This window comes from Pristiophorus japonicus, chromosome 5 (genome assembly GCF_044704955.1).
Source record: "Pristiophorus japonicus isolate sPriJap1 chromosome 5, sPriJap1.hap1, whole genome shotgun sequence".
NCBI classification, from domain to species: Eukaryota; Metazoa; Chordata; class Chondrichthyes; family Pristiophoridae; genus Pristiophorus; species Pristiophorus japonicus.
The window spans coordinates 5,145,288-5,171,812 of NC_091981.1; the positions used below are offsets into that span (position 1 = coordinate 5,145,288).

Sequence of the window (26,525 nt, forward strand, 5' to 3'; positions counted from 1 at the left end):
CCCTTTCATTATTTTAAATGTTTCTATAAGATCACCCCTCATCCTTCTGAACTCCAACGAGTAAAGACCCAGTCTACTCAATCTATCATCATAAGGTAACCCCCTCATCTCCGGAATCAGCCTAGTGAATCGTCTCTGTACCCCCTCCAAAGCTAGTATATCCTTCCTTAAGCAAGGTGACCAAAACTGCACGCAGTACTCCAGGTGCGGCCTCACCAATACCCTGTACAGTTGCAGCAGGACCTCCCTGCTTTTGTACTCCATCCCTCTCGCAATGAAGGCCAACATTCCATTCGCCTTCCTGATTACCTGCTGCACCTGCAAACTAACTTTTTGGGATTCATGCACAAGGACCCCCAGGTCCATCTGCACCGCAGCATGTTGTAATTTCTCCCCATTCAAATAATATTCCATTTTACTGTTTTTTTTTCCAAGATGGATGACCTCACATTTTCCGACATTGTATTCCATCTGCCAAACCTTAGCCCATTCGCTTAACCTATCTAAATCTCTTTGCAGCCTCTCTGTGTCCTCTATACAACCCACTTTCCCACTAATCTTTGTGTCATCTGCAAATTTTTTTACACTACACTCTGTCCCCTCTTCCAGGTCATCTATATATTGTAAACAGTTGTGGTCCCAGCACCGATCCCTGTGGCACACCACTAACCACCGATTTCCAACCTGAAACGGACCCATTTATCCCGACTCTCTGCTTTCTGTTAGCTAGCCAATTCTCGATCCATGCTAATACATTTCCTCTGACTCCACGTACCTTTATCTTCTGCAGTAACCTTTTGTGTGGCACCTCATCGAATGCCTTTTGGAAATCTAAATACACCACATCCATCGGTACACCTCTATCCACCATGCTCATTATATCCTCAAAGAATTCCAGTAAATTAGTTAAACATGATTTCCCCTTCATGAATCCATGTTGCGTCTGCTTGATTGCACTATTCCTATCTAGATGTCCCGCTATTTCTTCCTTAATGATAGCTTCAAGCATTTTCCCCACTACAGATGTTAAACTATCCGGCCTATAGTTACCTGCCTTTTGTCTGCCCCCATTTTTAAACAGAGGTGTTACATTAGCTGCTTTCCAATCCGCTGGTACCTCCCCAGAGTCCAGAGAATTTTGGTAGATTATAACGAATGCATCTGCTATAACTTCCGCCATCTCTTTTAATACCCTGGGATGCATTTCATCAGGACCAGGGGACTTGTCTACCTTCAGTCCCATTAGTCTGTCCAGCACTACCTCCCTAGTGATAGTGATTGTCTCAAGGTCCTCCTTTCCCACATTCCCGTGACAGGCAATTTTTGGCATGGTTTTTGTGTCTTCCACTGTGAAGACCGAAGCAAAATAATTGTTTAAGGTCTCAGCCATTTCCACATTTCCCATTATTAAATCCCCCTTCTCATCTTCTAAGGGACCAACATTTACTTTAGTCACTCTCTTCCATTTTATATATCGGTAAAAGCTTTTACTATCTGTTTTTATGTTTTGCGCAAGTTTACTTTCGTAATCTATCTTTCCTTTCTTTATTGCTTTCTTAGTCATTCTTTGCTGTCGTTTAAAATTTTCCCAATCTTCTTTGGTTTTTAATTTGATACTCTCCTTTATTTCCTTGGTTATCCACGGCTGGTTATCCCTTCTCTTACCGCCCTTCTTTTTCACTGGAATATATTTTTGTTGAGCACTATGAAAGAGCTCCTTAAAAGTCCTCCACTGTTCCTCAATTGTGCCACCGTTTAGTCTGTGTTTCCAGTCTACTTTAGCCAACTCTGCCCTCATCCCACTGTAGTCCCCTTTGTTTAAGCATAGTACGCTCGTTTGAGACACTACTTCCTCACCCTCAATCTGTATTACAAATTCAACCATACTGTGATCACTCATTCCGAGAGGATCTTTTACTAGGAGATCATTTATTATTCCTGTCTCATTACACAGGACCAGATCTAAGATAGCTTGCTCCCTTGTAGGTTCTGTAACATACTGTTCTAAGAATCCCGTATGCATTCTATGAATTCCTCCTCCAGGCTACCCCATGCGATTTGATTTGACCAATCGATATGTAGGTTAAAATCCCCCATGATTACTGCCATTCCTTTTTCACATGACTCCATTATTCCCTTGATTATTGCCCACCCCACCGTGAAGTTATTATTTGGGGGCCTATAAACTACGCCCACCAGTGACTTTTTCCTCTTACTATCTCTAATCTCCACCCACAATGATTCAACATTTTGTTCATTAGAGCCAATATCGTCTCTCACAACTGCCCTAATATCATCCTTTATTAACAGAGCTACCCCACCTCCTTTCCCTTCTTGTCTATCTTTCCGAATTGTCAGATACCCCTGTATGTTTAATTCCCAGTCTTGGCCACCCTGCAACCACGTTTCTGTAATGGCCACCAAATCATATCCATTTGTAATGATTTGTGCCGTCAACTCATTTACTTTATTTCGAATGCTGCGTGCGTTTAGGTAAAGTGTTTTAATACTAGTTTTTAAACCATGATTTTTAGTTTTGACCCCTCCTGCAGCCCCTTTTTATTCATACATATTGTCCCTTCCTATCACCTTGTGGTTTACACTTACCCCAGTGCTACTCTGCTCTGTTGCCTCCTGCCTTTTGCATTCTTTCTTGGGGTCCTGTTCATCTGAGCTCTCACCCACTCTAACTAGCTCAGAGCCCTCTCCTGGGTTCCGAATACTGCTCGCATTGAGGCACCGAGCTTTCATGCTTGCCTTTTTATTACACTTTGACCCTTTAGAATTTTGCTGTACATTGTCCCTTTTTGTTTTTTGCCTTGGGTTTCTCTGCCCTCTACTTTTACTCATCTCCTTTCTGACTTTTGCTTCTGTCTCCATTTTGTTTCCCTCTGTCTCCCTGCATTGGTTCCCATCCCCCTGCCATATTAGTTTAACTCCTCCCCAACAGCACTAGCAAACACTCCCCCTCGGACATTGGTTCCGGTCCTGCCCAAGTGCAGACCGTCCGGTTTGTACTGGTCCCACCTCCCCCAGAACCGGTTCCAATGCCCCAGGAATTTGAATCCCTCCCTGCTGCACCACTGCTCAAGCCACGTATTCATCTGCGCTATCCTGCGATTCCTACTCTGACTAGCACATGGCACTGGTAGCAATCCCGAGATTATTACTTTTGAGGTCCTACTTTTTGTCATGGGAGTCGAGGGTTATGGGGATCGGGCAGCGAAGTGGAGTTGAGGCCAAGATCAGATCAGCCATGATCTTATTGAATGGCAGAGCAGGAGAACTCATCGTGGTGAACTCAATTATCTGGGGTTTTATTGAAAGAAAGAAAGACTTGCATTTATATAGCGCATTCCACAACCTCCGGACGTCTCAAATTGCTTTACAGCCAATGAAGTACTCTTGAAGTGTAGTCACTGTTGTAATGTGGGAAACGCGACAGCTAATTTGTGCTCAGCAAGCTCCCATAAACAGCAATATGACAATGAGCAGATAATCTGTTTTCATGATGTTGATTGAGGGATAAATATTGGCCCCAGGACACCGGGGAGAACTCCCCTGCTCTTCTTCGAAATAGTGCCCTGGGATCTTTTACACCCACCTGAGAGAGTAGACGGGGCCTCGGTTTAACGTCTTATGCAAAAGACGGATCTTATGACTGACAGACTAAGCCACTCATAGTGCAAGAGCTCCACAAGCCTGTGAGCATGCTCACATGTACATACATTATGGTGCGGAACGACATTTGCGCTCATGACAAAACGTATTAATTAAAAAACAATTGTCCTTATCCAGAGGCACGGAGGGGGGGGGTGTGGTGAGTGGGGGTGGGGGGGGGGGGGGGCGGGGTGGTGCGGGGGTGGGGGGACAGATGGGGGGTGTTGCAGAGAAGCCCTTTTTAAGCGGCGATCGGTTGCCTGTTAATCTTAGCGACCTGGCACATGAATGATGGCAATGACGGCGCTGAAACATAGCAGAAGGAATCGTCTGTGGAGATTTGCATAACCATCTGGTGGTGCATAATTCAATATAATTGTTGGCTTTAATCAAATGGCAATTACTGCAGAAAGCCGGCTTCTCCCTCCAGTGCCCCCACCCCCCCCCCCCCCCGCCCCTGTAAACTCCTTGAATCCAGACCTTTGAAACAAGATGCAATTTGCATTTTGTTCCTTCACCTCCAGCTGGCTGTTCCTCAGTGAACGATGCGTGTCGATGTCAGCGCACGAGGTTGGGTCTGACCGATCCCCAGCATAACTGCTAGCGAGTGGTCTTGGCTACAGTGCAGCTGTCACTCTGTGTACGCGTCCCCTCCCGGGGCCAGGGGTGGGGGGGGCTGTCCGGGGCGACAGTGATGTAGCAGGCTGGGCGCTCCGACGGGGGAGGGGGGAGGAGCTGTTCCCTGATTACATGGCTCTCGGTCGGGCTTTCCGTGGGATCTTCCCCCCGTGTCCAACTTGGCATCTGAGCAATCAGTGCAAACTGAATTCAGCACAGAAGCTACCCTCACTATTCGTGATTGTTTTTGCTCTATCGGGAGATTCGCGTCCCCTCGCTCAGTTAACACAATCATGGCTCATGTTACGTTGAATTTCATTATTGAATAGTTACTCAAGGACCAAGAAACTTGTTTTTTTGAACTTGAATAATTATCGCCAGGTTAATCCATGCTTCCATATTGTTATATTTTCAGTAACTCACAGAAACACACACAGCCTTAAGATGGCAGAACATACCGGAACTTACCAGAGTCAGGTGACCTGTTCCCATTATTATAAACAGCACTGGCTGCAGTGCCACAGGAGTCCACAGTGTGGAGCTATATATATTACACTTCTCCCTCCTTAATGAAGAAGTAATTATAACAAACAATCATCATACATAACTTGCATGGTTATATATAACAAAGGATATGGACTTATTTTGCCATATTTACAAATCAAGCTTAACCATTAGTTTACTGTTTCGAAGAGGATACCTTCGCTCTCGAACAGAACCTTCCAAACATAGTGTCGAATTTAAACTCATTCGAGGCTGATCCTGAGGAAAGTTTTCTTCCAAGGGATGTCCTTGATTTCCATTTGAACTCTCTCTAACTTCAGACTGTTTGTCTGCCTGACTCGGACTCAGACTTAAATTCTGACTTTCTCTCGGATTTGTTTCCAGTACATTGGATGTAGAATTTGCTACTGGTATATCAAAACTATCTGATGAGTCAGGAATAATTGAATCATTCCCACCTTCAACCACTTCCATCTCTGTAGGTAAAATATGATCAATGTGAACAAACCTAACCTGTCCATGATCAAACATCTTGACCAAATATGTGCGAGGATCACATATCTTCACCACTCTTCCTGGTAACCACTTTAACCATTTATGGTGATGGTTCTTCACTCTCACCTTCTGGTTTAATTTCACACTTCTCTCGCTAACTCTACCTCTATCGTGATTCTCTTTCTGTCTTCATTGTGTCTCTTCTACGGACTGTTCTAAGTTTGGTTTTAACAACAAGAATCTGGTTCATGGCTGTCATTTGAGAAACAACTCTGCTGGTGTTCTACCAGTAGTTGTGTGAGGAGTATTACGATACGTTATTAGAAAATTGGCCAATTTGTGGTCCAATGACAACTGTCATTTCTTTGGATTTGGATCTAACATTTGTTTTATGAGGGCACGTTTTACAATTTGTACAGTGCGCTCTGCTGCACCATTCGAAGCAGGGAGATACGGTGGAACCTTGGTATGTTTCACACCATTTTTGCTCGTGAATTGTGCAAATTCTTCTGAACGAAATTGTGGTCCATTATCAGAAATAATTTCTACTGGGGGCCAAATGAAAAAAATAATCTTCATAAAATGTCGAATGTTTTATTTGTTGTTATTTTCCACATTGGAAACACCTCAACCAACTTCGAATGGCTATCAATCACAATGAACAATTGTTGTCCTTCTAACTCAGCAAAATCAATATATAGCCTTTGCCACACCCTGGGAGGCCATTTCCATGGCTGTAATGGTACTGGTGGTGGTTGCTTGCTTACCGATTGAAATGTCGTACACTGACTCACGATGTACTCTATATCTTTATCAAGACCTGGCCACCATAAATAACTGCGTGCAAAACTCTTGGTCAAGCACATTCCCAGGTGCTGGTCATGGAGGTCTCCTAATAATTTGGACCTGAATTTATTTGGTATAACCACTCTTGCACCCCACATGATACAATCTTTATTGACTGATAATTCAATCCTACGAATGAAGAATGGATGTGTATCTTTGTCTGTTACCTGCTTTGGCCATCCATTTGCAATATACTCATACACCTTTGACATCACTGGGTCACGTTTAGTTGCTCTACCAATCTCTTCAGCTGTGACTGGCAGTTCATCAATGTATGAAAAATAAAACACTTCTTCTCTATCGGGTGTAACTTGTGATGGGGAAGGCAATCTAGACATTGCATCAGCATTACTGTGATCAGCTGATCGTCTGTATTCAATATCATATGTATATGCTGACAAAATCAAAGCCCATCTCTGCATTCGGGCTGCAGCTATGTTGGAACTGGGGACTTTGGATGGAGGATTGCTGTTAGGGGCTTATGGTCCGTAACGATGGTAAACTTATGACCATACAAGTATTTGTGAAACTTCTTGACACCAAAAATTAATGCCAAAGCTTCCCTTTCAATTTGCGCATAATTACTCTCACTGGCACTGAGAGTGCGTGAAGCAAAAGCAATTGGTCTCTCCTCCCCACTACGTGATACATGAGAGATTACTGCCCCAACTCCATACGGAGAGGCATCACATGCTAGCTTGATCCCCTTAGATACGTCATAGTGAACTAACATGGTGCTCTCTACCAATTTGCTTTTGCACTCCTTGAATGCTGTATCACATTCTTCTGACCACTTCCAATGTACCTGTTTTTTCAATAGTTCATTCAGTGGATGTCCTACTGTAGCCAAATTTGGTAGGAACTTCCCATAATAGTTCAAAAGACCCAAAAATGATCAAAGTTCAGTGACATTCCTGGGAGTGGGTGCATTTCTGATTGCATCCAGCTTTCCCTTGGTTGGATGTAAACCATCTTTGTCTACTCTGTACCCTAAGTACTCCACTGAGTTTTGAAATAACTCACACTTGTGAGCAGACACTCGTACTCTGTGCTTCTCTAGCCGTTTGAGAACTTCATTCAATATGTTATTATGAATTTGCCTATTTGGTGCTGAAATTAATATGTCATCCAAATAACATACTACCCCTTCAATACGTTGCAAAATCTGGTTCATCACCCCTTGGAATATGGCAGGGGTGGAAGACACTCCAAACGGTAGCCTATTAAATTGATATAGACCTAGATGAGTATTTGTAGTCAAACATGACTTGGACTCCTCATCTAGTTCAAGCTGTAAGCAGGCATTCGTAAGATCCAGTTTTGAGAAGATCTGACCCCCTGTCAGTGTTGTGAACAAATCTTTTATATTCGGCAATGTATTGGGGACATTACCCTCTAGAACCTGGTTTACGGTTACTTTATAATCACCACACAATCTTACCTTGCCATCGGACTTAGGTACAACAACAATGGATGTTACCCAATTACATCGATCTATCTTAGAAATAATGTTCTCAGTCTCTAGTCTTTTGAGTTCTTGCTCAACTTTCTCCTTGAGTACATGTGGCCTGTAGTAAACCGATCTAGCGTCCTTCTATACCCTGACACTCACCTTGAAACCTTGGATCAGACTGCCCGATTCAGAGAACACCTTCGGATACTTCTTAATGACATCATCCTTTGATGCAAATCTCATTTCAACACGAAAAATCTCCCTCCAATCCAGCTTCAGTGACCCCAACCAATTTCTTCCTAGTAAGGCAGGCTTGTCTCCTGCCACTACTATTCGAGGCAAGCTCTGAACTTGATCCTTGTATTTCACTGGTACGGTGATACGACCTACCACCGGAATGTTCTCTCCCGAGAAGCCTCGCAGCTCTATCTTGGCTTTCTCCAATGGGAAATCCCGCAATTTGTCGAGGTACAGTGACTCCGGTACTACACTCGCAGATGTACCAGTGTCGATTTCCATGGGTATCTTGGTTCCTATAAGATATGTGTGGATCATGATAATTTTCGAATCGCTATCCGTTAACCTCGTGCTCCTGATGACATTTAACTCTGACATCTTCTCGTCCTGTTGTTGTTCTTCCATGCTATGTAGTCTCTGGGGATTTCTACTCATAGCTTTGCAAGCTGGTTTACCCTTCAGTCGGCATGCCTTCGCGAGATGCCTAGTTTTCCTGCAGAAGAAACACTCTGCCTTCACGTATGGACAACTTTGAACAATGTGTTGTCCCAGGCACCTATAGCAGGACTCCAATTATCTGTTCCCATTTCCAGTTTCTGAGACTTTGGGGCCCAACTGACTTTTACTTTTAACCTGCAGGCGATTCACCTCGGTTGTCTGACGACTGAAAATAGTATGAAATTCTCAGGAATATTGGTCGGCCATGTTAGAAACATAGAAAATAGGTGCAGGAGTAGGCCATTCGGCCCTTCTAGCCTGCACCGCCATTCAATGAGTTCATGGCTGAACATGCAACTTCAGTACCCCATTCCTGCTTTCTCGCCATACCGCTTGATCCCCCTAGTAGTAAGGACTACATCTAACTCTTTTTTGAATATATTTAGTGAATTGGCCTCAACAACTTTCTGTGGTAGAGAATTCCACAGGTTCACCACTCTCTGGGTGAAGACGTTCCTCCTCATCTCGGTCCTAAATGGCTTACCCCTTATCCTCAGACTGTGACCCCTGGTTCTGGATTTGCCCAACATTGGGAACATTCTTCCTGCATCTAACCTGTCTAAACCCATCAGAATTTTAAACGTTTCTATGAGGTCCCCTCTCATTCTTCTGAACTCCAGTGAATACAAGCCCAGTTGATCCAGTTTTTCTTGATAGGTCAGTCCCGCCATCCCGGGAATCAGTCTGGTGAATCTTCGCTGCACTCCCTCAATAGCAAGAATGTCCTTCCTCAGGTTAGGAGACCAAAACTGTACACAATACTCCAGGTGTGGCCTCACCAATGCCCTGTACAACTGTAGCAACACCTCCCTGCCCCTGTACTCAAATCCCCTCGCTATGAAGGCCAACATGCCATTTGCTTTCTTAACCGCCTGCTGTACCTGCATGCCAACCTTCAATGACTGATGTACCATGACACCCAGGTCTCGTTGCACCTCCCCTTTTCCTAATCTGTCACCATTCCGATAATAGTCTGTCTCTCTGTTTTTACCACCAAAGTGGATAACCTCACATTTATCCACATTATACTTCATCTGCCATGCATTTGCCCACTCACCTAACCTATCCAAGTCACTCTGCAGCCTCATAGCATCCTCCTCGCAGCTCACACTGCCACCCAACTTAGTGTCATCCGCAAATTTGGAGATACTACATTTAATCCCCTCGTCTAAATCATTAATGTACAGTGTAAACAGCTGGGGCCCCAGCACAGAACCTTGCGGTACCCCACTAGTCACCGTCTGCCATTCTGAAAAGTACCCATTTACTCCTACTCTTTGCTTCCTGTCTGACAACCAGTTCTCAATCCATGTCAGCACACTACCCCCAATCCCATGTGCTTTAACTTTGCACATTAATCTCTTGTGTGGGACCTTGTCGAAAGCCTTCTGAAAGTCCAAATATACCACATCAACTGGTTCTCCCTTGTCCACTCTACTGGAAACGTCCTCAAAAAATTCCAGAAGATTTGTCAAGCATGATTTCCCTTTCACAAATCCATGCTGACTTGGACCTATCATGTCACCTCTTTCCAAATGCGCTGCTATGACATCATTAATAATTGATTCCATCATCTTACCCACTACCGATGTCAGGCTTACCGGTCTATAATTCCCTGTTTTTTCTCTCCCTCCTTTTTTAAAAAGTGGGGTTACATTGGCTACCCTCCACTCGATAGGAAATGATCCAGAGTCAATGGAATGTTGGAAAATGACTGTCAATGCATCCGCTATTTCCAAGGCCACCTCCTTAGACTGGGATGCAGTCTATCAGGCCCTGGGGATTTATCGGCCTTCAATCCCATTAATTTCCCCAACACAATTTCCCGACTAATAAAGATTTCCCTCAGTTCCTCCTCCTTACTAGACCCTCTGACCCCTCTTATATCCGTAAGGTTGTTAGTGTCCTCCTTCGTGAATACCGAATCAAAGTACTTGTTCAATTGGTCCGCCATTTTTTTGTTCCCCGTTATGACTTCCCCTGATTCTGACTGCAGGGGACCTACGTTTGTCTTTACTAACCTTTTTCTCTTTACATATCTATGGAAACTTTTGCAATCCGTCTTAATGTTCCCTGCAAGCTTCTTCTCGTACTCCATTTTCCCTGCCCTAATCAAACCCTTTGTCCTCCTCTGCTGAGTTCTAAATTTCTCCCAGTCCCCGGGTTCACTGCTATTTCTGGCCAATTTGTATGCCACTTCCTTGGCTTTAATACTATCCCTGATTTCCCTTGATAGCCACGGTTGATCCACCTTCCCTTTTTTATTTTTACGACAGACAGGAATGTACAATTGTTGTAGTTCATCCATGCGGTCTCTAAATGTCTGCCATTGCCCATCCACAGTCAACCCCTTAAGTATCATTCGCCAATCTATCCTAGCTAATTCATACCTTCAAAGTTACCCTTCTTTAAGTTCTGGACCATGGTCTCTGAATTAACTGTTTCATTCTCCATCCTAATGCAGAATTCCACCATATTATGGTCACTCTTCCCCAAGGGGCCTCGCACAACGAGATTGCTAATTAATCCTCTCTCTTTACACAACACCCAGTCTAAGATGGCCTCCCCCCTAGTTGGTTCCTCGATATATTGGTCAAGAAAACCATCCCTTATGCACTCCAGGAAATCCCCCTCCACCGTATTGCTTCCAGTTTGGTTAGCCCAATCTCTGTGCATATTAAAGTCACCCATTATAACTGCTGCACCTTTATTACATGCACCCCTAATTTCCTGTTTGATGCCCTCCCCAACATCACTACTACTGTTTGGAGGTCTGTACACAACTCCCACTAACGTTTTTTGCCCTTTGATGTTCTGCAGTTCTACCCATATAGATTCCACATCATCCAAGCTAATGTCCATTCTAACTATTACATTAATCTCTTCTTTAACCAGCAATGCTATTCCACCTCCTTTTCCTTTTATTCTATCCTTCCTGAATGTTGAATACCCCAGGATGTTGAGTTCCCAGCCCTGACCATCCTGGAGCCACATCTCCGTAATCCCAATCACATCATATTTGTTAACATCTATTTGCACAGTTAATTCATCCACCTTATTACGGATACTCCTTGCATTAAGACACAAAGCCTTCAGGCTTGTTTTTTTCACATCCTTTTTCCTTTTAGAATTTTGCTGTACAGTGGCCCTTTTTGTTTTTTGTCTTGGGTTTCTCTGCCCTGCACTTTTCCTCATCTCCTTTCTGTCTTTTGCTTTTGTCTCCTTTTTGTTTCCCTCTGTCTCCCTGAATTGATTCCCATCCCCCAGCCATATTAGTTTAACTCCTCCCCAACAGCACTAGCAAACACTCCCCCTAGGACATTGGTTCCGGTCCTGCCCAGGTGCAGACTGTCCGCTTTGTACTGGTCCCACCTCCCCCAGAACCGGTTCCATTGCTCCAGGAATTTGAATCCCTCCCTGCTGCACCACTGCTCAAGCCATGTATTCATCTGCGCTATCCTGCGATTCCTACTCTGACTAGCACATGGTACTGGTAGCAATCCCGAGATTACTACTTTTGAGGTCCTACTTTTTAATTTAGCTCCTAGCTCCTTAAATTCGTTTCGTAGGACCTCATCTCTTTTTTTACCTATGTCGTTGGTACCACTGTGCACCACGACAACTGGCTGTTCTCCCTCCCTTTTCAGAAATGTCCTGCACCCGCTCCGAGACATCCTTGACCCTTGCACCAGGGAGGCAACATACCATCCTGGAGTCTCGGTTGCGGCCACAGAAACGCCTATCTATTCCCCTTACAATCGAATCCCCTATCACTATCGCTCTCCCACTCTTTTTCCTCCCCTCCTGTTCAACAGAGCCAGCCACGGTGCCATGAACTTGGCTGCTGCTGCCCTCCCCTGATGAGTCATCCCCCTCAACAGTACCCAAAGCAGTGTATCTGTTTTGCAGGGGGATGACCGCAGGGGACCCCTGCACTACTTTCTTTGCACTGCTCTTCCTGCTGGTCTTCCATTCCCTATCTGGCTGTGGACCCTTTACCTGCGGTAAGACCAATTCGCTACACGTGCTACTCACGTCATTCTCAGCATCGTGGATGCTCCAGAGTGAATCCACCCTCAGCTCCAACTCCGCAACGCGGTCCGTCAGGAGCTGGAGGCGGATACACTTCCCGCACACGTAGTCGTCAGGAACACTGGTGTCGTCCCTGAGTTCCCACATGGTACAGGAGGAGCATAACACGTGACCGAGCTGTCCTGCCATGACTTAACCCTTAGATAAGCAACAACAATGCTAAAGTTTACTCACTGTTATAGAAGAGAAAAAAGAAAAATGTTCATTGACATAGCTGTCTGACAAGCTAAATCAAAAGTCAAGTTAGGAGTTGTCAATAACTTTCTTTTGATTGCATCATTTTTTATCCCACAAACAAAGCGGTCTGGCAATGCTCGGTCCTGAAAGTTTCCGAAATTACAGTGAATGGATAGCTTTTTTAATGCTACAATGTACTTACTGATACTTTCATCGGTTAACTGATCTCGTATTCCGAAACGATAACTTTCAGCAATTTCCAGGGTCTCAGGGCTGTTTTAACTTAGAATCTGCTTAAGAGATGTGTCCTTTGGCTTGCCAGGCACAGCAAATTTTTCAGGGTTTCATACACCTCGGGCCCTGCTTCAGTTAAGAAAATAGCCCTTTGTTGTTCCAACACCATCCGGTTATGGTTTTCATCATTGGGGACTTCGATGATATTATTTGCGGTGAAACACATTTTTAGCCTCTCCACACATGCTCTGAAACTTTCACAGTCATGTTGAAACTCCCCCAAATGCCCTATTGGCGCGGCCATCTGGACTCTGGCAGTTCAAACAAGAGTGCTTGTAATTTACCTCGGATTTGTAGCTGTTAATCAAAACAGAGAAGCTCTCAAAGTCTCTCTGTCAGTTGGCTGAATCCTCCACCAACAAAAATTTCAGCTTTTTTTTTCTGATAAACTCATCTTCGTCGCCATTGTTATATTTTCAGTACTCGCAGAAACAGACTTAAGATGGCAGAACATTCCAGAACTCACCATAGTCAGGTGACCTGTTCCCTTTATTATAAACAGCACTGGCTGCAGTGCCACAGGCGTCCACAGGTGGAGCTATATCTATTAAACAGATAGGGGCTGCTCGCGGGACATTTTGCTTATCTCGCTCTTTCTCTCTCTGTATTTCCCCCCCTCTCTCTCTCTCTCTGTCTCTCTCTCTCTCTCTCCCTGTCACTTTCTCTCTCCCTCACTCGCTCTCTCTCTCTCTCTCTCTTTCTCTCTCCCTGTCACTTTCTCTCTCTCCCTCTTTCTCTCTCTCTCTCTCTTTGTCACTTTCTCTCTTGCTCTCCCTCTTTCTCTCTCTCTCTCTCTCTCTGTTTCTCTCTCCCTGTCACTTTCTCTCTCTCTCCCTCTCTCTGTCTTGCTCTCTCTCTCCCTCTCTCTGTCTCTCTTTCTCTCTCCCTGTCCCCTCTCTCTCTCTCTCTCTCTCTCTCTCTCTCTCTCTGTCTCTCTCTCTCCCTGTCCCTCTCTCTCTCTGTCTCGCTCTCTCTCTCTGTCTAACTCTGTCTCGCTCTCTCTCTGTCTAGCTCTCTCTTTTTCTCTGTCTCTCTCTCTCTGACTCTCTGTCTCTCTCTCTTTCTTTCTTTCTCTCTTTCTTGCTTTTTCTCCCTTTCTTTCTCTCTTGCTTTTTCTCTCTCGCTCCGTCACTCTCTCTCTTTCTCACTCCTTTTTCTCTTTCTCGCATTCTCACCCTCCGTCACTCCCTCCCTGTAAATATCGGGGCCAATGTCCCTCAGGAGCAGCAGGTAGATGAGGAAGACGAGGGGTCCAGGGAGAGATACTTGGAAAACTCCCAAGGGTGATGGTACAGGGATGAAAAGACAAGCCATTGCCAGCTATAGGGAATTCAGGAGAAACTCCTTTACCCAGAGAGGGGTGAGAATGTGGAACTCGCTGCCACAGGGAGGGGTTGAGGCGAATAGTATCGATGTATTTAAGGGGAGGCTGGACAGGGATATGAGGGAGAAGGGAATAGAGGGTTATGCTGATAGATTTAGATGAGGAAAGACGGGAGGAGGCTCGAGTGGAGCATAAACGCCGGCATGGACTGGTTGGGCCGAATGGCCTGTTTCTGGGCCGTGTATCCGATGCAATGCTTCAGCCCTGATCAGATTGGTAAGTGTGGATTCGGGCAAGGGCTCTTCCAATAGCTGGACGGTGGTATGACGGATTAAATCTACAAAACACAGGCAATTGTCCTCAATCAGAGATGGATTGTTGGTGTTCAAAAACGGGCCGTTGAAGAATCACAACCACCTTTGGGTGGCAGTGAAATAATTGTGCGTGTTTTGGTGAGTGATCTGAGCACTAACTCGCGACTGCTGTCCTCTGGATCAACCGTTAACACAAATACTTTGCATCGCTTCACATGAGGCTCGTGGGGAAAAAAACAACGGGATGAAAGAAGGTGTGACAGTGTGGGTAGAAAGTTGGTTGACAGACAAGAAACACGGGGAGAAATTGGCCTGGATTGCACCTCCCATTCCTGCCCGCGATAGAACACCTCGATCAAATCTCCTCTCGACCTTCTCTGCTCCAAGGAGAACAACCCCAGCTTCTCCAGTCTATCCACGTCACTGAAGTCCCTCATCCCTGGAACCATTCTCGTAAATCTTTTCTGCACCCTCTCTAAGGCCTTCACATCCTTCCTACAGTGCCGCCTGAGGAAAAGAGTGTTCGAAGACCAGGCCCTCAAATCTGCCACCAAGCTCATGGTCTCCAGGGCTGTAGTAATACCCGCCCTCCTGTATGGCTCAGAGACATGGACCATGTACAGTAGACACCTCAAGTCGCTGGAGAAATACCACCAACACTGTCTCCGCAAGATCCTGCAAATCCCCTGGGAGGACAGACGCACCAACGTTAGCGTCCTCGACCAGGCCAACATCCCCAGCATTGAAGCACTGACCACACTCGACCAGCTCCGCTGGGCGGGCCACATTGTCCACATGCCAGACACGAGACTCCCAAAGCAAGCGCTCTACTCGGAACTCGTTCGCGGCAAGCAAGCCCCAGGTGGGCAGAGGAAACGTTACAAGGACACCCTCAATGCCTCCCTGATAAAGTGCAACATCCCCACCGACACCTGGGAGTCCCCGACCAAAGACCGCCCTAAGTGGAGGAAGAGCATCCGGGAGGGCGCTGAGCACCTCGAGTCTCGTCGCCGAGAGCATGCAGAAACCAAGCGCAGGCAGCAGAAGGAGCGTGCGGCAAACCAGTCCCACCCTCCCCTTCCCTCAACCACTGTCTGTCCCACCTGTGACAGGGACTGTAATTCCCGTATTGGACTGTTCAGCCACCTGAGAACTCATGTTAAGAGTGGAAGCAAGTCTTCCTCGATTCCGATGGACTGCCTATGATGATGATTGATATGTATGCAATAAAGGTACAAACTGAGTACTGTTTAACTGAACAAGGTACACCCTTGGCTCTGCTTTATTACGGCCCAAAGTGCCTGACTCACAAAATGGCTGGCCTTTTATACCAGAGCAGCAACATGTGCGTGCTGCTCAATGGCCTCCAACAATGACACCATCTAGTGGCTACAAACAGCATGTACATACGTGACAATGATGAAAGTGTGATGCCCAGAATTGGACACAATACTCCAGTTGGAGCTGAACCAGCATTGACTGGATTTGTGTTAACCTGTGCCACACACACAAGGACACAACAAACCATCTTCCTGATCAAGAATGTCAAACATCAGATGAAAATTAATTCTCGTGTCCCTTGAAGAATATTACTTTGTATACAGTTAGCGATTGCTGCAGTGGCAGAAATCTTCCTCCACAACCGGTACAACTCTGTAAATCAATCGAATTGAACACAGAAACTCGTGAAGCTTCCTTCAAGCTGCTTCTGGTACCTCTCTTCACACGGGAACTCCATTAGTCGGAGTTTCTCCGAGCCACACAGGAGCTCCCCTGGGACCTCCCTGTTCATTTGGTGCAGCACAAGCTGAAGAGTGTGGAACCACAGGCATTCTGTCAATTGACAGACATTGCGTTTTACACAGTTCATGTGCACGTACCAGCAGCACTGAAACAGATTCTCCCGTCATTATCATATTGCTGTTTGTGGGAGCTTGCTGTGCGCAAATTGCCTGCTGCATTTCCCACATTACAACAGTGGCTACACTTCAAAAAACGGCCGGCATTGGCTGTAAAGTGCTTTGATGGTCATGATAGGCGCTATAGAAATGCAATTTCTTTCACAAACTCTGGCCCTCAACTGCCCACCTCAACTTATCTGATCGAAAGAGTTCAATTCTTAAGGAGCTTGACAGAGCAGCATAGAATGAGACAGTACAGAGGGAGGCCGTTCAGCCCTTCGAGCCTTGCTGGCTCTTTGCTCGAGCGACCCAATCAGTCCCAATTCCCCCCTCCCCACACTCCCCCCCCTCACACCCCCGCCCCCACCCTCACACTACCACCCCTCCCTACTCCCCCCGCCCCACCCCCCCATCCCCCTCACTCCCCTCCCCACCCCCCCCATCCCCCCTCACTCCCCCCCCACACTCCCACCCCTCCTCACTCCCCCCGCCCCCCACCCCTCCTCACTCCCCCACCCCCCTCACTCCCCCCCCCACACTCCCACCCCTCCTCACTCCCCCCAGCCCCCACCCCTCCTCACTCCCCCCACCCCACCCCCCTCACTCCCCCCCCCACATTCCCACCCCTCCTCACTCCCCCCAGCCCCCACCTCTCCTCACTCCCCCCACCCCACCCCCCCTCACCCCACCCCCCTCACTCCCCCCCCACACTCCCACCCCTCCTCACTCCCCCCAGCCCCCACCCCTCCTCACTCCCCACGCCCCCACCCTCACACACCTCCCCACCCCCCACCCCACCCCCCTCACTCCGCCCCCCACACTCCCACCCCTCCTCACTCCCCACCCCTCCTCACGCCCCCCCCACACTCCCACCCCTTCTCACTCCCCCCACCCCACCCCCCTCACTCCCCCCTCCACACTCCCTCCCCTCCTCACTCCCCACCCCTCCTCACGCCCCCCCACACTCCCACCCCTCCTCACTCCCCACCCCCACCCCTCCTCACTGCCCCCGCCCCGCACCCCCCACCCCCCCTCACTCTCCCCGACCCCACACCCCCACCCCTCCTCACTCCCCCCACCCCACCCCCCTCACTCCCACCCCCCACACTCCCACCCCTCCTCACTCCCCCCGCCCCGCCCCCCCCACCCCCCTCACTCTCCCCGCCCCCACACCCCCACCCCTCCTCACTCCCCCCCCACACTCCCACCCCTCCTCACTCTGCCCACCACCGCCCCTCACCCCTCCTCACTCCCCCCCCTCACACTCCCACCCCTCCTCACTCCCCCCCCCCACACTCCCACCCCTCCTCACTCCCCCCCCCCCCACACTCCCACCCCTCCCCGCACCCCGTCACAACCCCCCGACACCTCACCCTCCTGTTGAACTTTGGACAGTGAAAAGCAGATGAATTCTCTGGCTTTGGCACCCAGCAAGGAGGGAGAAGAAAATAGCCTGTAAGGATCTGAAATGATTACTTGAAATATCAGACAAGACAGACAGAAACGAAAACTCTTTCCCCTCTGTCTTAATTTGTAAGAAAGAAAGACTTGCATTTATATAGCGCCTTTCACGGCCACCAGTCATCCCAAAGTGCTTTACAGCCAGTGAAGTACTTTTGGAATGTAGTCACTGTTGTAATGTGGGAAACGCGGCAACCAATTTGCGCACAGCAAGCTCCCACACACAGCAATGTGATAATGACCAGATAATCTGTTTTAGTGATGTTGATTGAGGGATAAATATTGGCCCCAGGACACCGGGGAGAACTCCCCTGCTCTTCTTCAAAATAGTGCCCTGGGATCTTTTACATCCACCTGAGAGAGCAGACGGGGCCTCGGTTTAACATCTCATCCGAAAGATGGCACTTCCGACAGTGCGGTGCTCCTTCAGTACTGCCACTCCGACAGTGCAGCACTCCCTCAGTACTGCCCCTCCGACAGTGCAGCACTCCCTCAGTACTGCCCCTCCGACAGTGCGGCGCTCTCTCAGTACTGCCCCTCCGACAGTGCGGCGCTCCTTCAGTACTGCCCCTCCGACAGTGCGGTGCTTCCTCAGTACTGCCCCTCCGACAGTGCAGCACTCCCTCAGTACTGCCCCTCCGACAGTGCGGCGCTCCCTCAGTACTGCCCCTCCGACAGTGCAGCACTCCCTCAGTACTGACCCTCCGACAGTGCAGCGCTCCCTCAGTACTGAGCTGTGAGGAGGCTGCAGGGTGACTTGGACAGGTTAGGTGAGTGGGCAAATGCATGGCAGATGCAGTATAATCTGGATAAATGTGAGGTTATCCATTTTGGGGGCAAAAACACAAGGACAGAATATTATATGAATGGTGGCAGATTAGGAAAAGGGGAGGTGCAACGAGACCTGGGTGTCATGGTTCATCAGTCATTGAAAGTTGGCATGCAGGTACAGCAGGCGGTGAAGAAGGCAAATGGCATGTTGGCCTTCATAGCTAGGGGATTTGAGTATAGGAGCAGGGAGGTCTTACTGCAGTTGTACAGGGCCTTGGTGAGGCCACACCTGGAATATTGTGTTCAGTTTTGGTCTCCTAATCTGAGGAAGGACATTCTTGCTATTGAGGGAGTGCAGCGAAGGTTCACCAGACTGATTCCTGGGATGGCAGGACCAACATATGAGGAGAGACTGGATCAACTGGGCCCTTATACATTGGAGTTTAGAAGGATGAGAGGGGATCGCGTGGAAACGTATAAGATTCTGACGGGACGGGACAGGTTAGATGCGTGTAGAATGTTCCCGATGTTGGGGAAGTCCAGAACCAGGGCACACAGTCTTAGGATAAGGGGTAGGCCATTTAGGACTGAGATGAGGAGAAACTTCTTCATTCAGAGAGTTGTTAGCCTATGGAATTCCCTACCGCAGAGAATTGTTGATGCCAGTTCATTGGATATATTCAAGAGGGAGTTAGATATGGCCCTTACAGCTAAGGGGATCAAGGGGTATGGAGAGAAAGCAGGAAGGGGGTACTGAGGGAATGATCAGCCATGATCTTATTGAATGGTGGTGCAGGCTCGAAGAGCCGAATGGCCTACTCCTGCACCTTTTTTCTATGTTTCTATGTTTCTAAGTACTGCCCCTCCGACAGTGCGGTGCGCCCTCAGTACTGACCCTCCGACAGTGCGGTGCGCCCTCAGTACTGACCCTCTGACAGTGCGGCGCTCCCTCAGTACTGACCCTCCGACAGTGCGGCGCTCCCTCAGTACTGACCCTCCGACAGTGCAGCGCTCCCTCAGTACTGACCCTCCGACAGTGCGGCGCTCCCTCAGTACTGACCCTCCGACAGTGCGGCGCTCCCTCAGTACTGACCCTCCGACAGTGCGGCACTCCCCCAGTACTGCACTGGAGTGTCAGCCTAGATTTTTGTGCTGAAGTCTTTGGAGTGGGACTTGAACCCACAAACTTCTGACTCAGAGCTGAGAGAGAGAGAGCGTGCTGATTACTAAGCCACAGCTGACACTGCAATATGGTTGAAGCTTAAGCTCAAAACCCGTTAGCCGTGGGTTTGGAAGTCCAGCATCTCCAAACTGGGCTATTGGGCCGTGTGTGAAGAAGGGCAGAAGTGAACACAAATACACGTGTGCAATGTATGCACGTGTGAGTAGGGAGTGGCTTAACCAGTCACGTGATGTTCGCAAGACTCAATAAAACCCCAGCCAGTTGGGTTCGGGGGATCCACGATGGGGCAGGTGGTTGTGAGCCTGGTGGATGAACCGGTAATGTGCAGTGTGATTGTTAAACCTTTGGCTAATAAACCAACTCTTTCTTAATAGCGATGTGTTGCTATGGATTCTTTAGTATCATCATAGGCAGGCCCTCGGAATCGAGGAAGACTTGCTTCCACTCTTAAAATGAGTCCTTCGATGGCTGAACAGTCCGATACAGGAACTACAGTCTCTGTCACAGGTGGAACAGACAGTGGTTGAGGGAAGGGGTGGGTTTGCCGTACGCTCCTTCCGCTGCCTGCGCTTGGTTTCTGCATGCTCTCGGCAATGATTTAGCAAAGAACCCTTGAAGCGAATACATTACAGAGAGGACGAGTAGATGTCGATGTTCGGGAACCAGGCAGGGATACCCTGCCCCCTCACTGTGCAGTGCTCAGCAAGTATTGGTTAGTTTGCGAGAAATGTTGCGGATACACCGGGAAGCCGCAATGGTTAGTGACAGCGAGAGGCGTTGTACCATTGACAGCGATGGGAGATGGAGACTGACAGCGCAACGCCTCACTTCCTGTGATACTGACGGCTGTAATGGCCATTCCTGTTCGAGTGGCAGCAGAGAACAAGTGTTGAAACAAGACTTGTGTTCAGTCAGTGGGGAAAATGGCCCATTAGTTTTAATTTCACAACCTGCCCTGTTGAGCTTGTACTTTGAATCTGTTCAGCACTGGCCACATTCAGGGCCATTACACGCTGTGCTACAGTGCGTCGATTCTAATCGCGAGCTCCTTGAGTGCTTCATGCTCTGTTAAATGACGCAAAAATACAAGGGCTGCGCATGAAAACACGAGAATTAGGAGCAGGAGTCGGCCATTCGGCCCCTCGAGCCTGCTCCGTCATTCAATAAGATCACGGCTGATCTTCGACCTCAACTCCACTTTTCCGCCCGATCCCCATATCCCTCGATTCCCCGAGAGTCCAAAAATCTATCGATCTCAGCCTTGAATATACTCAACGACCCAGCATCCACAGCCCTCTGGGGCAGAGAATTCCAAAGATTCACCACCCTCTGAGTGAAGAAATTCCTCCTCATCTCAGTCCTAAATGGCCGACCCCTTATCCTGAGACTGTGACCCCTGGTTCTAGACCCTCCAGCCCGGGGGAAACATCCTCTCAGTATTTCCCTCCGTTGGTTATTTGTATAGTACTATAGGGGCAGGATTTTGGGCTTTGATGATTTCGGGGCGGTAATGTTAGCGCCCGGGAACAGTTAGCGCCTCAGTGGGTAAGTTTGGGCTGCGGGGCCCTGAGTCAGGGGGCGCAGCGCTAAGGGAGGCGTTGTATACCCCCCTCGTGGGGCATTAGGATGGGAAACCCCCCCGAGCTAAAGAGCGGGGCCGGGAGCGCTCCCAGAGACGCCTGGGATGGGGGGGTGCGGGGACACAGATACATTCCCAAAACATCGCCCCCGCCTCCACAACACGAATCGCTGAAACAATTCCAAGAACAAACACTCGCACTTACCTCAGGAGCCCATGACTCACCTCCCCGCTGTCGGGATGGTGGGACCGCCCTGATTTCCCGGGCGGTCGCCGCGGGGCGCGCTGCGGGGCGGACAGGTCGGGCGGGAGACAAAACTCGCGCCGGTGTCGCGGCCCAGGGGGGCGTTGCACACACCGGGCGCTGCTCTTCCCCGCGGTGCTGCTCCACACCGCCGCTAAACCCGACCCGAGGATCGCCGCGGGACGCTGGAGGCTGGCCGCCCGCCCAGAACACCTCACCCCCGCCGTCCCGCGGCGTAAATCGGAGCGCAGAAGGAGCGGGAAATCCAGCCCCTTATAAAGTGGTTATTTAGATTCTGATTTGCAATTTAGCTACTAATAGCAAACAGAGCAAAGTGTCGCACCGGATGGAGAGTGTTCCAGGGGTGGGAGTAATTACCTCCCATTCTCCTCACTGCAACCAAAACAGATGTAGTTAGATTATAAACGAGGCTCACAATGAGGGAAGAATTGAACATTGAAAGGACAGAGGGAGTAGCTGAAAGAAAGAAGGAAAAAGGAAACTTTTGTATATTTTGCTGAGGTTGGGTAATATAAACAATTTGCGAAACACAATCAGGAGGCAGAGAAATGAAAAATTTAAGATTTGTGGTGTAAAGACTTGCATTTCTATAGCGCCTTTCACGACCACCGGACGTCCCAAAGTGCTTTACAGCCAATGAAGTATTTTTGAAGTGTAGTCACTGTTGTAATGTGGGAAACGCGGCAGCCAATTTGCGCACAGCAAGCTCCCACAAACAGCAATGTGATAATGACCCGATAATCTGTTTTCGTGATGTTGGTTGAGGGATAAATATTGGCCCCAGGACACCGGGGATAACTCCCCTGCTCTTCTTCGAAATAGTGCCATGGTATTTTTGACATCCACCTGAGAGAGCAGACGGGGCCTTGGTTTAACGTCTCATCCGAAAGACGGACCCTCCGACAGTGCAGCGCTCCCTCAGTACTGCCCCTCCAACAGTGCGGCACTCCCTCAGTACTGCCCCTCCGACAGTGCGGCGCTCCCTCAGCACTGCCCCTCCGACAGTGCGGCGCTCCCTCAGTACTGCCCCTCCAACAGTGCAACACTCCCTCAGGACTGCCCCTCCAACAGTGCAGCACTCCCTCAGGACTGCCCCTCCAACAGTGCAGCACTCCCTCAGTACTGCTCCTCCGACAGTGCAGTGCTCCCTCAGTACTGCCCCTCCAACAGTGCGGTGCTCCCTCAGCACTGCCCCTCCAACAGTGCGGTGCTCCCTCAGCACTGCCCCTCCGACAATGCAGCACTCCCTTAGCACTGTCCCTCCGACAGTGCAGCACTCTGTCAGTACTGCCCCTCCGACAGTGCTCCCCATAACCCTTCACTCCCTTATCGTTCATAAATTTGTCTATCTCCACCTTAAATATATTCAATGACCCAGCCTCCACAGCTCTCTGGGGCAGAGAATTCCACAGATTTACAACCCTCTGAGAGAAGAAATTCCTCCTCATCTCAGTTTTAAATGGGCGACCCCTTATTCTGAAACTATGCCCCCTAGTTCTAGTCTCCCCCAAGAGGGGAAACATCCTCCCTGCATCCATCCTGTCAAGCCTCCTCAGAATCTTATACGTTTCAATAAGATCACCTCTCATTCTTCTAAACTCCAATGAGTAGAGGCCCAACCTGCTCAACCTTTTCCCACAAGTCAACCCCTTCATCTGAGTAGTGGAGGCAAAGATATTGGAATTATTCAAGAAAGAGTTGAATATTGCGATGGAGGAACCAAAGGTCCTTGTGTAAGGATGATCTCCACGGGCCTGTTTGTGCTGATCTTTATGACGAGATCGGCTGCCTCACCTTGCATTATGTCCCGAAGGTTGTGAGCACAGAAGGCATAGTGACATCTCGTTGGGTCCAGATCAGTGTTGCGGTTGTAGATGGAAAATAACATTTTTATCATCTGAATCGCAATGGATTCACCAGTAAACCGTCAGTCAATATCTCTGCCTTCTTTGTTGCAAAATCTTTACAGATAAACTCGTGTTTCAGAGTCAAATTTGTTTTTGTTTAGGACGTAGCTCTCAGTCTTACTTAAGGGGTCTGAAAATACCGGCAGTGAAATGTGTCTATCTGACAAATCTCACTTCAGAGGCTAAGAATCACAGGATTACATCAGATATACGGCACAGAAACTATGCCCCCTAGTTCTAGATTCCCCCACGAGGGGAAACATCCTCTCTGCATCTACCCCCCTCAGAATCCTATACGTTTCAATAAAATCACCCCTCATTCTTCTAAACTCCAATGAGTAGAGGCCCAACCTGCTCAACCTTTCTTCATAAGACGACCCCTTCATCTCAGGAATCAACCTCGTGAACCTTCTCTGAACAACCTCCAATGCAAGTATATTTGTCTCATCGCCGAAAGCATGCAGAAAGTAAGCGCAGGCAGCGGAAGGAGCGTGCGGCAAACCAGTCCCACCCTCCCTTTCCCTCAACCACTATCTGTCCCACAGGTTCTGTGGTTCCCGTATTGGACTGTTCAGTCACCTGAAGACTCATGTTTAGAGTGGAAGCAAGTCTTCCTCGATTCCGAGGGACTGCCCATGATGACGATGATCCCTCCTTAAATACGGAGATCGATACTGCACGCAGTACTCCAGGTGTGGCCTCACTAACACCCTGTACATGGCCAGAAATGTCCAAAGTTCCAAAGCATGGATGAACCTGAATCGAGGTTCTGAATTTGCTGCGGGCACTGTCTGGGATTGATCTTGGATCTATCCACTTCTTGGTTTATGTTAAAGGGATCTGCCAGCAGGCCGGAAAAAAATGGGCCTGAATTTGGGGTGGGAAGGTTTCCAGTGGGGTACCCTTAAACACAGGTGGGTGAGCCAGCCCTCCACTGGGACTGAATTTCAGGCCCCAGTGTTCCCAGGTGATTGAGTACGCCAAGAAATATGCAATACTCCTGTACAGATATAAGAAATCTAATCTCGTCGACTCCATCCCGCAGCATGCGACCCACCACCACCTCAGTGAGACCCCAACACTGCACGAGGTGGGGAAAACCATCAGACAGCTCAAGAACAACAAGGCTACGGGAGCAGATGGAATCCCTGCTGAGGTGCTAAAGTATGGCGGAGAGGCGCTGTTGGCACGGATACACGACCTCATCTCTCTCATCTGGAGGGAGGAGAGCATCCCGGGAGATCTCAGAGATGCAGTGACCGTGACCATCTTTAAAAACGCGTTCTGATGGCTATCTATTCTGGATTTATTGAAGTTCTAGACCAATTATATGCTGGTGTAATTGACATTTAGTCTGCAGTTATGATCATGACCAGCTGTGCAGAGGAACTGAAATCAGCGTTGTGCATCTGCAAAACAGAATTTTACTACCGCCTTCTGAATATTTCATTGTAGATAATTAGGAATTAAACAATTAAATATAGGTTTCTTCAATTCCTGCCAAGGTGGCCATCAACCTGTTATAGAAACATAAAAAATTAGAAATTAGTTGCAGGAGTAGGCCATTCGGTCCTTCGAGCCTGCACCACCATTCAATAAGATCAGTCTGGTGAACCTTTGCTGCACTCCCTCAATAGCAAGAACGTCCTTCCTCAGATTAGGAGACCAAAACTGAACACAATATTCCAGGTGAGGCCTCACCAAGGCCCTGTACAACTGCAGTAAGACCTCTCTGCTCCTATACTCCAATCCCCTAGCTATGAAGGCCAACATACCATTTGCCTTCTTCACCGCCTGCTGTACCTGCATGCCAACCTTCAATGACTGATGTACCATGACACCCAGGTCTCGTTGCACCTCCCCTTTTCCTAATCTGCCGCCATTCAGATAATATTCTGCCTTCGTGTTTTGCCACCAAAGTGGATAACCTCACATTTATCCACTGAATGCCATGCATTTGCCCACTCACCTATATCCTTAGATGTTCTGATAATGACTCAATGAGGCAAAGTATTGTACTTGAACTGTAGTGACCTTTGTCCATTTAATATAACTCCAGAGTGAGGATACCACATGGTGGACTCCCTTTATACCTGGGTACCTGTGGTGTACAGGTGACCTCTGGGCCTCCACCAGTTGCACCCTCTGGTGGTGCCAGCATAGTGCATACAGTGTGAACCTTGTTGATAGTACCTCCGGTAAACAACTCTCCATCTTATGCAACTATACAGTGACCACACAGAGAGTATATCTGTAGTAGACAGATATAACACAACCGGTTCAGGCAGCGGGCGGTCGAGGGGGTCGTTCAGCCCGACTGCCTGCCTCTCTTCCGCAGTTACATCCAAGCCAGGGTGTCCCTGGAGATGGAGCACGCGGTGTCCACCGGTACGCTCGCGGCCTTCCGCGAGAGGTGGGCGCCGGAGGGACTGGAGTGCATCATCGCCCCCGCAACCAAATTTTAATTTGACCGTCTATTGTTTAAAAGGTTTTATGGGTTGATTTGTCGGTTCTAGTACCCCTTTAATAAGGGGACACTTGATTCATTGTTTTACACCAAAATAGTTGTACCTCAGCAGTTATTCATTGGACTAAATGTGGGCTCCAATGGTTCAAGAGAAATGGTAATGAAAGGCGAACTCCACTTTGTCAAAACAATGTATCTGATTGATTGCCGTACTCGAGGGGGATTGACAGGGTAGATGCAGAGAGGATGTTTCCCCCGGGCTGGAGAGTCTAGAACCAGGGGTCACAGTCTCAGGATAAGGGGTCGGCCATTTAGGACTGAGATGTGGAGAAATTTCTTCACTCAGAGGGTGGTGAATCTTTGGAATTCTCTGCCCCAGAGGGCTGTGGATGCTGAGTCGTTGAGTATATTCAAGGCTGAGATCGATAGATTTTTGGGGAATCGAGGGATATGGGGATCGGGCGGGAAAGTGGAGTTGA

The 26,525-nt window shown here is 48.4% G+C and overlaps 1 protein-coding gene across 1 annotated transcript in view; it reads left to right on the forward strand.

The window, feature by feature from the left end:
- Window positions 1-26,525, forward strand: part of LOC139263732 (copine-4-like) — a 378,262-nt gene that overhangs the window by 300,912 nt on the left and 50,825 nt on the right. Inside the window, exon 7 of the mRNA XM_070879764.1 lies at window positions 5,577-5,593. Within this exon, the coding sequence (XP_070735865.1) occupies window positions 5,577-5,593 (17 nt within the window). The remainder of the gene's footprint in view (window positions 1-5,576; window positions 5,594-26,525) is intronic.